The sequence below is a fragment of the Lagenorhynchus albirostris genome, chromosome 17, assembly GCF_949774975.1.
Source record: "Lagenorhynchus albirostris chromosome 17, mLagAlb1.1, whole genome shotgun sequence".
NCBI lineage: Eukaryota > Metazoa > Chordata > Mammalia > Artiodactyla > Delphinidae > Lagenorhynchus > Lagenorhynchus albirostris.
The window spans coordinates 22620263-22633912 of NC_083111.1; the positions used below are offsets into that span (position 1 = coordinate 22620263).

Consider the following 13650-nt stretch of genomic DNA (forward strand, 5'->3'; position numbering starts at 1 on the left):
AGTGGTGTCCACCTAATGTTCTCCTTGGACTGAAGTTGTAAGTCAACACACAGAAAGAAGGAAAACATTACAGTAGTTGCTGTCAAGATAGCAAATAGTTTTTCAACATTACCAATTTAATGTAGGGATTCAACTTATTAAATGTACATTGTCTTTCTTATGATTAGGGCAAGTTCATTTCCAGAAAAGTTCAATTATAAAATCGTCAATAACATTTATGAATTTCAATAAGTCATTTTGCTTCTGGGTAAATTATTCTTATTACTAATATGTGCAAGTCCCATTTGGACATAAAGAAAACCCCAGGGATAAGAAAGAAGATAATAATTAACTAAGCATTCTTCATTTTTAATAACTAACCTAAGAGGAAAATAATGATATGTTCATTCACCACTGCAGAATCAACCAGAACTTACTGAACAATGTAGATTTCATTGTTAATAGCGAACACTAACTCCCTCCTTGGAATGATTTTCCTTTTAAATAAACCATATTGGATGGTTCTATTAAAGAACATCACTACAAACAATAAATGCTGGAGAGGATGTGGAGAAAAGGGAGGCCTCCGACACTGTTGGTGGGAATGTAAATTGGTACAGCCACTATGGAGAACAATATGGAGATTCCTTAAAAAACTAAAAATAGAACTACCATATGACCCAGCAATCCCACTACTGGGCATACATCCTGAGAAAAACATGGTTCAAAAGGATACATGCACCCCAGAGTTCATTGCAGCACTATTTACAATAGCCAAAATATGGAAGCAACCTAAATGCCTATCGACAAATGAATGGATAAAGATGAGGTACATATATCCAATGGAATATTACTCAGCCATAAAAAAGAACAAAATAATGCCATTTGCAGCAACATGGATGGACCTGGAGATTATCATACTAAGTGAAGTAAGTCAGACAGAGAAAGACAAATATCATATGATATCGCTTATATGTGGAATCTAAGATAATCGATACAAATAAACTTATTTACAAAATAGAAACAAACTCACAGATGTAGAGAATGAATTTATGGTTACCAGGGGGGAAGGCTGGGGGAGGGATAGATTGGGAGTTTGAGACTGACATATACACACTGCTATATTTAAAATAGATAACCAACAATGACCTACTGTATAGCACAGGGGAACTCTGCTCAATATTTTGTAATAACCTAAATGGGAAAAGAAATTCAAAAGAATAGATACATGTATATGTATAACTGAATCATTTTGCTGTACGCCTCAAACTAACACAACATTGTAAGTCAACTATACTCCAATATAAAATAAAAATTTTAAATAAAACAAAAACAAAATATAAATACATGATAAAGGACATCGGGTCCTTTTATTTTTCATTAACCTATAAGGGTTTAAATGTGGCAAAATGATTAAAATGTTAATCAGTTAACTTTTTTCATGTGTTACTATTTTAGGTGCATCTCTAGATATTTTCAGCTTTTACTGCATTTCCAATCACCTAAAAAAATTCTAAGCCTTTTTTTTCTTTTTCATAAACTACTTTTGTAATCAACTGAGGTCAGATCAAAACAATTAATTCAATTCTAACAATATTTTTCAAATCTCACTAACTTTTAATAATTACTTTAAGATTCCTTCCCAGACCCTTGATTAATATTAGCAGAAAATCATATGACTGTATTAGATGACATCAGCTAATCCTCCAAAGCAACTGCTCCTCTACAGTTTGGAAAGAAACCAACACCTCATGCCTCCTTGCAGAGATAATACACAATACACCACCGAAAGCCACAGTAATTAAAATCTCTGTTAGCACGCCTTTGATTTCCACAACTTGCTCTTACTGCTGTTAAAGATTTTTAAAACTACCAAGGATCTTCTACTGACATGAGCTTTATCCCCTTAAGTCCTTTTGGGAATGGGGCAGGATATAAATAAAGAAACAATAGTAAACAGCTTAGTACCTGCTCCCAAGATGAGCTAAGCAAAGAAGGGCTGTTAGAAGCATCGCTATGGTTTCACTGGGTTCAGTCATCTTGATTTATTTTCAACAGTGTTGAAAATTGTTGTTGTTGTTATTATTTCACACGCATTTATTGACTATCTACCATGTGAATCATGAAGCCAAGCACTAAAAGGGGTATAAAGATATACACTACCCAGTCCCTACCTGTAAAAATATTAATTGTATTAAAAACCATAAACATTGTAGCCATAATTTATTAAACATTCATGGTGATTTAGGCAGTTTACACATGGTAACCCTTCAGCCTATCCCAAATTCTGTAATATAGGAATTGTTGTCCTTATTTACATTGTACAGATCTAGTACCTATTCTTTAATTTTGGCATCCACCCACCCTCATCAAAACCATTTGCTTCACGAGCAGCTGCATGGCACAGGGAGATCAGCTCGGTGCTTTGTAACCACCTAGAGGGGTCAGATAGGGAGGTTGGGAGGGAGGGAGATGCAAGAGGGAGGAGATATGGGAACATATGTATATGTATAACTGATTCACTTTGTTATAAAGCAGAAACTAACACACCATTGTAAAGCAATTATACTCCAATAAAGATGTTTAAAAAACAACAACAAAAAAAAAAACATTTGCTTCATGGAAAGCTGATTCTCATCTTCAGACCTCTGGGACCTGCTCAATCTCTACAGTTAGATGAGCTGACAAATCCCCTTCTATTATCAAAGCTAGTTTGCATTGTTTTTTCTATTCTTTGCAACCAAAAGCACTCTAACTGATACACAGGATAATATTCATCCTTCAAAATTAATAACATTTTCTTAAGAAGGTGGGGGTTATAGCTTCCTTTATTTTATAATCTTTTAGACACTAAGGAGAAGCTTAGCTGATTTCATAATATAAAAACTTGAAATGTCATTAAATAAATATTTGCTGGATGAATGAACTGAACAAATGAATAAATAATGATTAAACTATTGAATATGAGATAATTTCTCTGTCCTTATTTTGCCCCTACCCCATCAGGCTAAGATGCATGATTGACATTGTTATGTTAAAAGAACATAAATATATAACAATAATTGATGTAACTCAGCTCTTTGAATTTATTTAGTTTTTCTTAGGCAGTTGATGATAGCCCCAGCTTGACATTATTTGAAAATCATACATAACGGGGGTTAAGTAGCTAGCACCTAGAAAGTCAGAAATAGATAAGAGTCACCCATCTAACACTTGCCCCTGTGAATACTGACCTCCATCTCACATTCCTATACATCAGTAAGTAACGTTCCCAGAGGGTGAGAGATTAGACCGTAAAATGTGTGTTTTGTTTTGTTTTACTCACAGTGATCAAAAGTGCAATAGATCTTGTTCAACTGTTAATGGTGGTTGTTAAAGACATTAATGCCATGACTTAGGGACCTTTTTCTCCAAGGAAGCTAAAGAATGGGTAGTAATGACACATAGCCTGAGGGGAAAGGGTGTGGTGGGGAGAAGAGGAATACTTTAAAGATATTAATCACACAGACATACTGAAGATCCCTCATCTCACGATTGGAAACTACTCCACTGAGAGGGAATTAGCTCTCACATTTAAAGTGGGAAGTGACTATAGAGAGGGAGAAAAGGACTGTTTATTTCCAGACGCTGCCAACTTCCATATTGCTCTCTTGCTGTGTCATAGTCACAGACCTGTACAATGACAGGAAAGATAATTTCTAATCTTCCTGTTCAAGAAATGATTTTATTGATCTCCGCTTTACCTTTTATTTTTCCTATGATTCAGCAGGTTAGAACTGCTCCAGCTCCTGTAGCTTTCTATCATTCAGCAAGATGTCCATGGAGTTAAAGTGTCTTACAAGTTAATAGGAGGTGAAGAAATTTATTTCAGCACCAAGGAGAGTACCCTGTTATTTTTCAAATGGTTTTATGCATTCAAAACTACATATTACTCATGAGGCTAGAAAGAAATTTTGAAAGGTGGTTTGACAGAAAGCTGCTAAGAATTTATTTCATTCATGAGAAAAATTCTAATCATTTCTATAAAATTAAAAACTTGCCAGTTTTGTACCTGTACATGATATCAACAATGCACTATTCTTTTAGCTTCAAAATGCAATGGAATTAGAGATTATTTGTCTATTTTTCAAATGTCAAAACCACAGATTCTGGATGGACTTAGATTGCAGGAAGTTTCAGCGAAGTCACAGAAGAGTTAAATTAACAGTGATGTTCCATGATGCAACTAGAGATTATCATACTAAATGAAGTAAGTCCAAAAGACAAATACTATATGACATCACATATATGGAATCTAAAATATGACACAAATGAACCTATCTATGAAACAGAAACAAAATCAGGGACATAGAGAATAGATTCGTGGTTGCCAAGGCGGAGGGTCATGGGAGAGGGTAGGAGTGGGAATTTGGGATTAGAAGATGAAAACTGGTATATATAGAACAGATAAACAACAAGGTCCTATTGTATAGCACAGGGAACTATATTCGATATCCTGTGATACACCGGTCAGAATGGCCATCATCAAACAATCTACAAGCAATAAATGCTGGAAAGGGTGTGGAGAAAAGGGAACCTTCTTTCACTGTTGGTGGGAATGTAAATTGATACAGCCACTATGGAGAACAGTATGGAGGTTCCTTAAAAAACTAAAAATAGAACTACCATACAACCCAGCAATCCCACTACTGGGCATATACCCTGAGAAAACCAAAATTCAAAAAGAGTCATATACCACAATGTTCATTGCAGCTCTATTTACAATAGCCAGGACATGGAAGCAACCTAACTGTCCATCAACAGATGAATGGATAAAGAAGATGTGGCACATATATAAAATGGAATATTACTCAGCCATAAAAAGAAACGAAATTGAGTTATTTGTAGTGAGGTGGATGGACCTAGAGTCTGTCATACAGAGTGAAGTAAGTCAGAAAGAGAAAAACAAATACCGTATGCTAACACATATATATATGGAATCTTAAAAAAAAAAAAAGTCATGAAGAACCTAAGGGCAAGACGGGAATAAAGATGCAGAACTACTAGAGAATGGACTTGAGGTTACAGGGAGGGGGAAGGGTAAGCTGGGACAAAGTGAGAGAGTGTTATGGACATACATATACTCCCAAACGTAAAACAGATAGCTAGTGGAAAGCAGCCGCATAGCACAGGGAGATCAGCTTGGTGCTCTGTGACCACCAGAGGGGTGGGATAGGGAGGGTGGGAGGGAGGGAGACGCAAGACAGAAGACATATTGGGATAGATGTATATGTATAACTGATTCACTTAATTATAAAGCAGAAACTAACACACCATTGTAAAGCAATTATACTTCAATAAAAATGTTTAAATAAATATATATATATATATATATATATCCTGTGATAAACCATAAAGGAAAAGAATATGAAAAAGAATGTGTGTGTGTGTATATATATATATATATATATATATATAAAACTGAGTCACTTTGAGGTGCAGCAGTAATTAACACAACATCGTAATTCAACTATACTTCAAAAAAAATAAATTAAAAAATAAAAAGCTCCATGAGAACAAGTCCTAAAATCTTTCTCACTGCTCTATCCTCAGAGCTTGGCACATGGTAAATGCTCAATGAATATTCATGTGAGTCAAGTGAGAAAGAATGAATTAATGAATGGCATTCATTAAGTGAGTGGGAAGGAATTAAGGAATACCTTGTTCGTAATGAATCACTTTCTGCAACTGGTCTCAGAGATCCTCACATTGCTCGGCCTGAAACATGGACACATCTTGCTTTGCCCTGTATCAATGGTGCTCTGGATCTCAGAAAAAATCATGCCCCAGGTCACGCCTCTCAGCTCCATTAAGCTTTCAGGGTAAAGGGTTCTCCTTAGAGCCCTGGAAGGGTCACTGAGGTTTCTATCCATGTAATCCTACATCTCCAGGGTAGCATGGCATCCACCCACCTGTGGCTCCTCCAATGCTCAAGCCAACCAGTCAAGCTGGTTCTGCCCTGTTACCGGTCGGACAGGACACAGTCACAGGATGCTAACTCTCATCCTCTTCCACAAAGTCCCCAGGTAGACCATAACTACTTGTCCTTATTCCCAAGCAACCCAGGCAGCCCCTTCCTTCTGTGCCAAAAGTAGAAAATATCAGGCCTTGCTCTACTGAGAGAGCCTCAAGAGTCCAGTGACATCTTAGTTCAGATGTGCTAGGAGACAAAGGACAATAGTGCAGTTCTCCTCTGAGTTACCACCATAGCCAGACATGAGGTCACCCTGAGAGACTAGAATCTACCAGAGACATGGCCAAAGATGAAAGAGGAAACATGAACGAGTAAAAACAGTGTTGAAGCAAATGTTTCTGACAGTCAGCATGGCATGAAGACTTCTCAGGCCTCTGAATTCCTTTCCTTGTTTTATGTCTATTTGTTCAATGAAACACGTGCAAATCAAGTCAAGCCTCCTGGCTCCCAGGTGGGTACAGCCCAGTTCTTAGCTCCTAGAAGGATTCTGGGCTAAGGCTCCACTCTACTTGGACTGTACTATCAGACCCCCAAAACGGGGGGAGCTGGCAGGGAAGGACTGATTTCCATTTCAAACTGCATTCTGGTACTTTGTACTCCAGCACCATTGGCCGATCAATATTTAATGCTTGGAGATTCTGACTCTGCGGGAGTCATGTCAGGGGACCTTGGGAGCCAATCTGCTTGAGCTTCTGAGTGATAATTATTCATGGGCTCCTGCCTCTTGCTCTTTCTCTCGCACGGTCCCACTCTGCAGACTCAGTGCCTTATTCAGTCTTCTCTCTCGCTCTCTCCGCTGCTGTAGCTGGACCCTCCGCCTTCGCCAACGCTCAGCATCTGCACATCCCTACAATGGCTAAAACAGCAATGGGTAAGGCATCGCGCCTCGTTCTTCCTCGGCTCGACCTGGAGCCCACCTCTCACCCTCTCTCTTACAGCTTGGAAGACATTCGGAGATATTTTATAGAGAAAAAGACATTACTGTTAACATAGCAATCGGGAAGGATGGAGGCCGCTCTGGGGTTTGAGGGAGGGCAAAAAGGGGATCCTTGAAACTCTAAAGCTAAGGATTTTTTTTTAAAGGTGGAAGAAGGTAAGTTGCCGTCCCATGGGTAGCGAATTTATTCTGTTTCCATATTTAAAATTAGGGCTCAGTCGTGGGGGGGGAGGGGTCTACTCGAACTGTATGCCTTAAATGGGGTTAAGGGACATTTTGGAAAGTGCTTTGTAACATCCTTTATTTCTTCTCTAGTTAAAAAAAGAAAAGAAAAGAAAGAAAAAAGAAAGAAAATAAGGGAGAGAAAAGGGGGCGGGAGAAAGGAAAAAGAAAAATGCAAAGTCAAAGCGGTCCCATCTAGGCTGTTTGAAAGATGGGTGGAGACGAGGGAGGCGGGAGAAGAACCGGGCAAATGTATCGCATTGTCTGGTCGGAAAAACTGATAGTCCTGGGGCGCGGTGCGGAGAGGTGAGGGCGCGGGGCGGGGTTGGCAGTGTTGGTGGGGGGGAGACCTACACTCTTTTGTTTTAGGGAAAGGGAGGGGAAGGAGACAGGAAGTCGGGAGGGCACGGAGGGCGCGGGTGGGCAGCTGCAGGGGCGGGGCAGCGCGCGGTTGGGGAGGGGTGGAGGGACAGCGGTTTCACAGGCTCTGGGGTGGGGTTTCTTTGTGTGAGGACGAGCCGTCCCGGGGGGGAGGCACCTGCAGAGCTGGGCACACAATGCGGATGGCCCCACCCTTTGCGGAGCCGCGCTGGTGCCCTCCCCCTCCCCCCTCCCCCCAACCCGGTGCCGCGGAAAGGGGGCCGGGTGCGGAGCGCAGCGCGACGCCCAGGAGCCCAGCCCTGGGGACAGCAGCGCCACGCCCGGAGCCTCGCGCTCCAGACTCCCAGCCTCGGCTTCCGAGTGAGACCTGACCATTGCCCCCGCCTTCCCCACCCTGGCCATATTGTTCCGTTTTACAGAGGGAAGGGGGGAAAAGTGGGTTAACATTTTTCTTTTCAAAACCGCATTGCATAGGGTTATTAGACATAAACGCGATAAAGCCTTCTTTGAACTCATTTGATCGTTTGGGGGAAAAGCTTCTGGAACCTAGATAAGAGTATACATAATAATACAGACACAAAAGAGGTCAAGGTCTTAAACTGAGCCAAGTGAAACATGTTTTGTACGTCAGACAGGGCCAAATATCGGCAATTTTCATAGGCTCAGCCTGTATCGGAGAGACGGTCGAGACGCAGAGACCAAACGAGGTTCCGGATCCAGGGCCGCCATCCCCAACGGGTCTTGCGCCTCCAGTACCCCTCGGTTCGGCGCTCGGTGACCCCGGGAGAAACAGGCAGGGAGGAACCGGAGGTCGGGTGGCGGCTGGAAGCACCCCTTCCGCGGGACCCGGTGCGGGATGCGGACAAGGGGGAAAGAGGCCAAAAGGGCTTGCGCTGGTCAGCTCCGCCCTGCCCTACCCTCCCAGGCGGAGCCGGAAAGACCTCAGGCTCAGATACTGGGCAAGGAAAAGGGGCTGGGGAGGGGCCCTTGAGCGGTCTGCCGTCCTAGAGTCCTTTTTTCCAGCCCCGCAGTCCAGAACAGTCCGGGGGCCCCTCGATGTGCGCAGACAGCGGGCATTGCTCGGAGTCGCAGCGCCGAGCCCCTCCCAGCCAAGTGCGTGGCTCTGCGGAAAGGCCGGCTCGAGCCCCGCCCGGCCACACAAAGGCGCCGCCCCACCCCAGCCGGCCGCGGGACCGCAGAGGTGACCCCTTCCTAGGAGCGCGGGGAGGGTCTCTTCTCGCCCTCCCACAGCCCGTGGAGCATGGGGCTGTTTCCCGTAGCCGAAGCCCACGGCCCACGCCCTGTTCTCCATGCTTTCCTGGGTGGAGACCCCTTGGATGGTCTCGGTAGGAGAGACCCTCGCTCCTTGAGCGAGGGCCTCGGCCCCACCCTTCCCAGCTGGGGCCCAGGCCCGACAGCCACTGGCCGGATGGGGGCGCACGTGGCGAGCCGGCGAGTGGAGCGCAGCCAGCCCTGCAGAGCTCCGCGCCGCGCCCTGCGCTCCCCTCCCCAGGGCTGGGCGCTCGCCCGCGTGGGTGCAGCCGGGAGACGGGTTTCTGCGCAGTGTCCTGAACTACCCCGGCCTCCCGCGGTTCGCGGTTCGCCTGGCAGTCCGGCAAGGTTCTGAGAATGGGAGGTGGGGGCTCTCTCGCTCTGCACTCTGCACCCCCAGCCAGAGGTTTCTGCTGCAGGAGGGCGTCTGCAAACTCAGCAGCAGCAGCATTATTGCTATTATTTTAAATTATTATTATTGTTTCCTGACTCACTGGCCATATTTGTTCAAAAGGTTTGAATGACTGCATTTGAATAAGGATTAACCCTTGTTGTGCTCACTTTTCTTTTCTTCCTCCTGTTCCCAACACCCCCCCCAAAAAAAGAATGCATTCCCCCTTTCATTTTACGTTATAAAACAAATACATGTTCGGTTCCTGTAGGGACTTTGTACGTTCATGTGGGTCAGATACAAGTGCAGGTGCTTGCTTAGGGCAGGGCTTGTGTGCCAAAGATTGCTGGAAAATTCTCCGCGGAGAATTGTTTGTGGCCGCAATGGATGAAAATATCCGTATATAATTGAAATATTTTGATCTTCACCTTGTAGTCCATAGACCCTATCTATAAATATATAAATATAGGTTATGCACAAAATTTTAACTTTTTGTTTTTATTCCTAAACTCTTCTTCCAATTGCTGATTCTTGATACCGACTCGATTCTGCACAGAAGCATGGATGGTGAAATAGCCACCATCCCATTAATAAAAATCCCACCCCAAATATGACAAACGTAAAGGCCCTTTCTGCCATGAGTAAGCAAATCATGAAAAGAAGAACAACCTCTGCATTATTAAAATAATGGATTTTGAAGTCATTCCAGTTGCAAAGCATAATCAGTTAATCACCAGGGCGGGAGTTTTTTCCTGATTCATTAAACAATTATTGTATTCAGCAAGATTGTACTAGGTGCATATAATATTCCCTGTTATCTTCTCTAATGAAGTGGGCACCTTATAAATGGATATATAAATAACTAGAAGTGTAAAGAGGAGGATTTTTGTCAAATTTTCAGGATAAAATTGAAAGAGAAATAGCAGTAGTTTATCACTTAATCTTATATGCATAGTTCGTACCAGGAGAGTAAGCTGAGCCTGCAGTAAGCATTATTGACCCAGTGTAGCAGCATTACTGACCCAGTGTAGCTCAAGGCAGGTAACTGGTTTAATGATATAAATTAATACACCGGGTGGTGGTTGTCTACCTACACATGGTAAAATTCTCTGAAAGAAAATAAATTTTTCAATGATAATTATCAATGATTATTGGATTGGATGGTTTGTCATATTAAAATACACAACTTTAAAGTTAATTAAAATTAACCATGGTTTTGTGATGTGACTTACCGAATAATTGTACTAAATTATTCTAAGGGGGAAGGGAGTGTTTTTATTGTCAGAGCAATTGTCTCTGCCCTTAATCATTAACAGTTTTAGTAGAATTGTATCTGTTGCATTAAAAATACTTTTACTTACTTTCATATTCTTTTAATTGTTAATGGATAGATCGTGGAATAAGCATTTAATCATTTGGCACAATATATTTACCTTCAAATAACTTGTTCTCAATGGTGAAATGCTGCAGGAGGCTACATTTTCCTCAGATTCAAGAAATGTCCTCTCAGAGTGTCATAAAGCCGGTTCACGCAATAAAATAGCTTTCCTCCCTGTAATTTAGAATCAACATAGTTACTCAATTCTGTGAATATTTGGTAGTAGCCATTAAGCAGAGTTTTAAAGTTAAATCTGTACAATTAAAAATGAAATGGAGGATAAGTCAATTACATAATTAATTGAGGATTTTTGTCATTGATAAATCCAGACCATCTTTAGGAAAATTCCTGACTTATCGGTCACTCGTGTTTTTTATTCCAACCGACTATACACCCACCCCAATAGCTCACTGCTCACACAGGCTGGATGAAGCTGGCCTCAGAGCTAGTGGCTAACTGCTTTGGGTGTGGCCACCCCAAGCTGTTATATCTAACTCCAGCGCACACCAGTTTTCCTCCGCCGTCTTAGAAAAACACACATTATTCTGTTGTCACAGAACCTGTGACATTATGTGAAGAATGCAAGAAATTTTCCGGACAAGAAAAAAAAAAAGAAAAAAACGTAATTAGCCAGTGACCCAGATGTTTCCAGAACCAAGGCTTGGAGTCTGCATTAACTTTTCACCCCACTAGAGGGCACTCAGGTTCTCCAAAGAAGTAGATTGATTTAAACCCTGTTCCAAATACTTGCTATTTAAGAATGTCTTTTATCTGGAGCATTCAATTGCTTATTGGATAAGTTAATGCCACGCTTAGCCTAGTGAATGAAAAGAGTTTGTACACTTTTTCAAGGAGACGAGATTAAATGAGCCATGTTCATAATCTGGAAGTAGGTGTAGGTCCTGGTTAAGTATTCTCTGATGATTTTACTTTCTAGTATCATTACATTGTTACTGTAACATCATTTATGTTATTAGGGGGTTTGTAGTGGATAAATAGTATACGGTGGTCAGTAGTAATATCAAGATTATATAGGAACAGAATGTTTCAATGTTTAAATAAAGGAATAATTAAACAAAAACATTGTTTAGTTATTCATTTATTTAAAATGTGCTCAGTGTTGAGGACACACCTGAATGTCACTCACCACTTCCAGAGAGATGTCAAGTTAGTAGATAAAGCAGGTAGATACAATGTGATACTGAGAGGGGGCCCCCCAAACTGGCTGTTACTCTTTTTCCCACTTCCTGTGTTTTTTTTTTTTCCATTTAAAGGATACCTTTTAAACCAAATCCAGTGTGATTTCAGCTTGAATATTTAAATCTAATGTTATGTCAGCTTTCAATAATTATTGAGTACCTCCTTGTAGTTTTATTATTTAGTAGAAAATTGATGTTAATTTTCATGAAATAAGAAGAAATAGATAAGCATAAACTAATTTTTAGGATTATCAAAAGTGGATTTTTTAATGTTTGCAATGGTAGGAAATTCTTTTTCTCTTATAGGTCATGTACTATAATCCAACCGTAAAATATTTAATAGGTTCATATTACTATGCTCCCCAGACTTTAATGTGCATGCGAATTACCCTGGATTTTCATTAAAATGCAAATTCTAATACAGTAGGTCTGGTTGAAGCCAGATATTCTGCATTCCTAACAAGCTTCCAGAAGATGCCAATTCTAGCCACCAAACACATCAGTTTAAGCAATATAAAATTGTGATATACACGTTCCTCCCACAGTAAGCTCTGGCATTATGTCTTAACATTCAAATCTATGGCAATCTTTACAAAATATTTCACCTCCAAACTCATATACTTAAGGATTTTATTCCTCTGGGAGTTATGTGTTCTGTGCCATCATTCTCTTTTAATTGGATTTTTAAAATATATTCATATTGCAGGATTCAGCAAAAGACCTTCAAGAGAAATGTGGAAATAAGAATTTGACTCTGTTTGGGTGGGGGGCGGGTGTGTGTGTGTAAGAAAAAAATGAATGTGGCTTGCAGCACAGTTGAGAAGGATGATAAATCAATACTGCTAGTTTACTGTCGTTTACAAAACAATGCGCAGAACAAAAAGTTCAATTCGGAAACTTTTAGTTATGGAATATAGTGCAAAAGTCTGTAACCCCATTTACCATATAGTTAATTCATTGCAAATACTCTACATACTAAGGAAATTAACACAGAGGATTGAGCAGCTCTAAAGTTGTCTCTCAGCATATCCCATACTTATTACTTACCAAGTTATCTAACAGAACATTTCTTCCTGGATACCACATGAGCAAATTATTAATAATTTATTGAGTATGGCTGTATATTTGAAAACATTACGTGTGTGTTTTCTGCTTACTTAAGCCAATAAAGGAACTCCATTATTCTATACTAACTTTCTAAGAAAGTCAACCTAGAGGTAAAAAATGAGTCTTCAGGGAATATCATCAAAGATGTACTATGTCAGTCCTGGCATGCAGTGGGTGGCTGACCCTGCAAACATCACCACATCTCGGGAAATGCTCTCCTGCAAAAATGATACTATGCATGAAATATCTCAAATTAGAAATTTACCGTTTCCCAAATAGGGCACTAAAAACATGGTCCCAAATAAAACTGGCCATAGAGATAATAAGATGTACTTTTTCCCCATGAAGTTGGATTAAGCCTAAAGCTTATCCATCCCTTTGTTCCTGTTGTTCTTAACTGTTCATTTCAGGGTCTCTCAAAAGCTAGGGAACTTTCAATTTTGCAACTCCTGGTACATTTAAAAAGGAAGAAGACATGCTAAGACAGCATTATAAAAGTAATGTGTGTTTTAAATGTTTAATCCTAGCAGTCTGCTGTAGCTGTATGTATACTTCATTGGGAGATAACAGAAATTTAAACTAGTGGACCCTGAAGAATGAGGCAAAAAATTTCCTGACTGGTCCTTCAATCAACAATTTTCCTGTGACATTGCTTATTTTCAAGGATCATTTCTCTGGCATAGAAGTAAATTTCAGAGTGTCTATAAGAAGTTACTTTAATTTATTGCTTTCATCCTTATATAGTGTATATAACATGCTAGGCACTAAGCA

At 40.7% G+C, this 13650-nt stretch overlaps 1 protein-coding gene across 2 annotated transcripts in view; it reads left to right on the forward strand.

Annotated features, from left to right (window-relative positions):
• Nucleotides 1–6739: 6739 nt before the first annotated feature.
• Nucleotides 6740–13650, forward strand: part of STMN2 (stathmin 2) — a 52498-nt gene continuing 45587 nt past the window's right edge. The window contains exon 1 of one of the 2 annotated variants that reach the window (XM_060127470.1): nucleotides 6740–6863. In XM_060127470.1, coding sequence (XP_059983453.1) covers nucleotides 6845–6863 — 19 coding nt within the window. In that variant the 5' untranslated portion in view covers nucleotides 6740–6844. The remainder of the gene's footprint in view (nucleotides 6864–13650) is intronic. The other variant, XM_060127471.1, reaches the window with a different exon arrangement.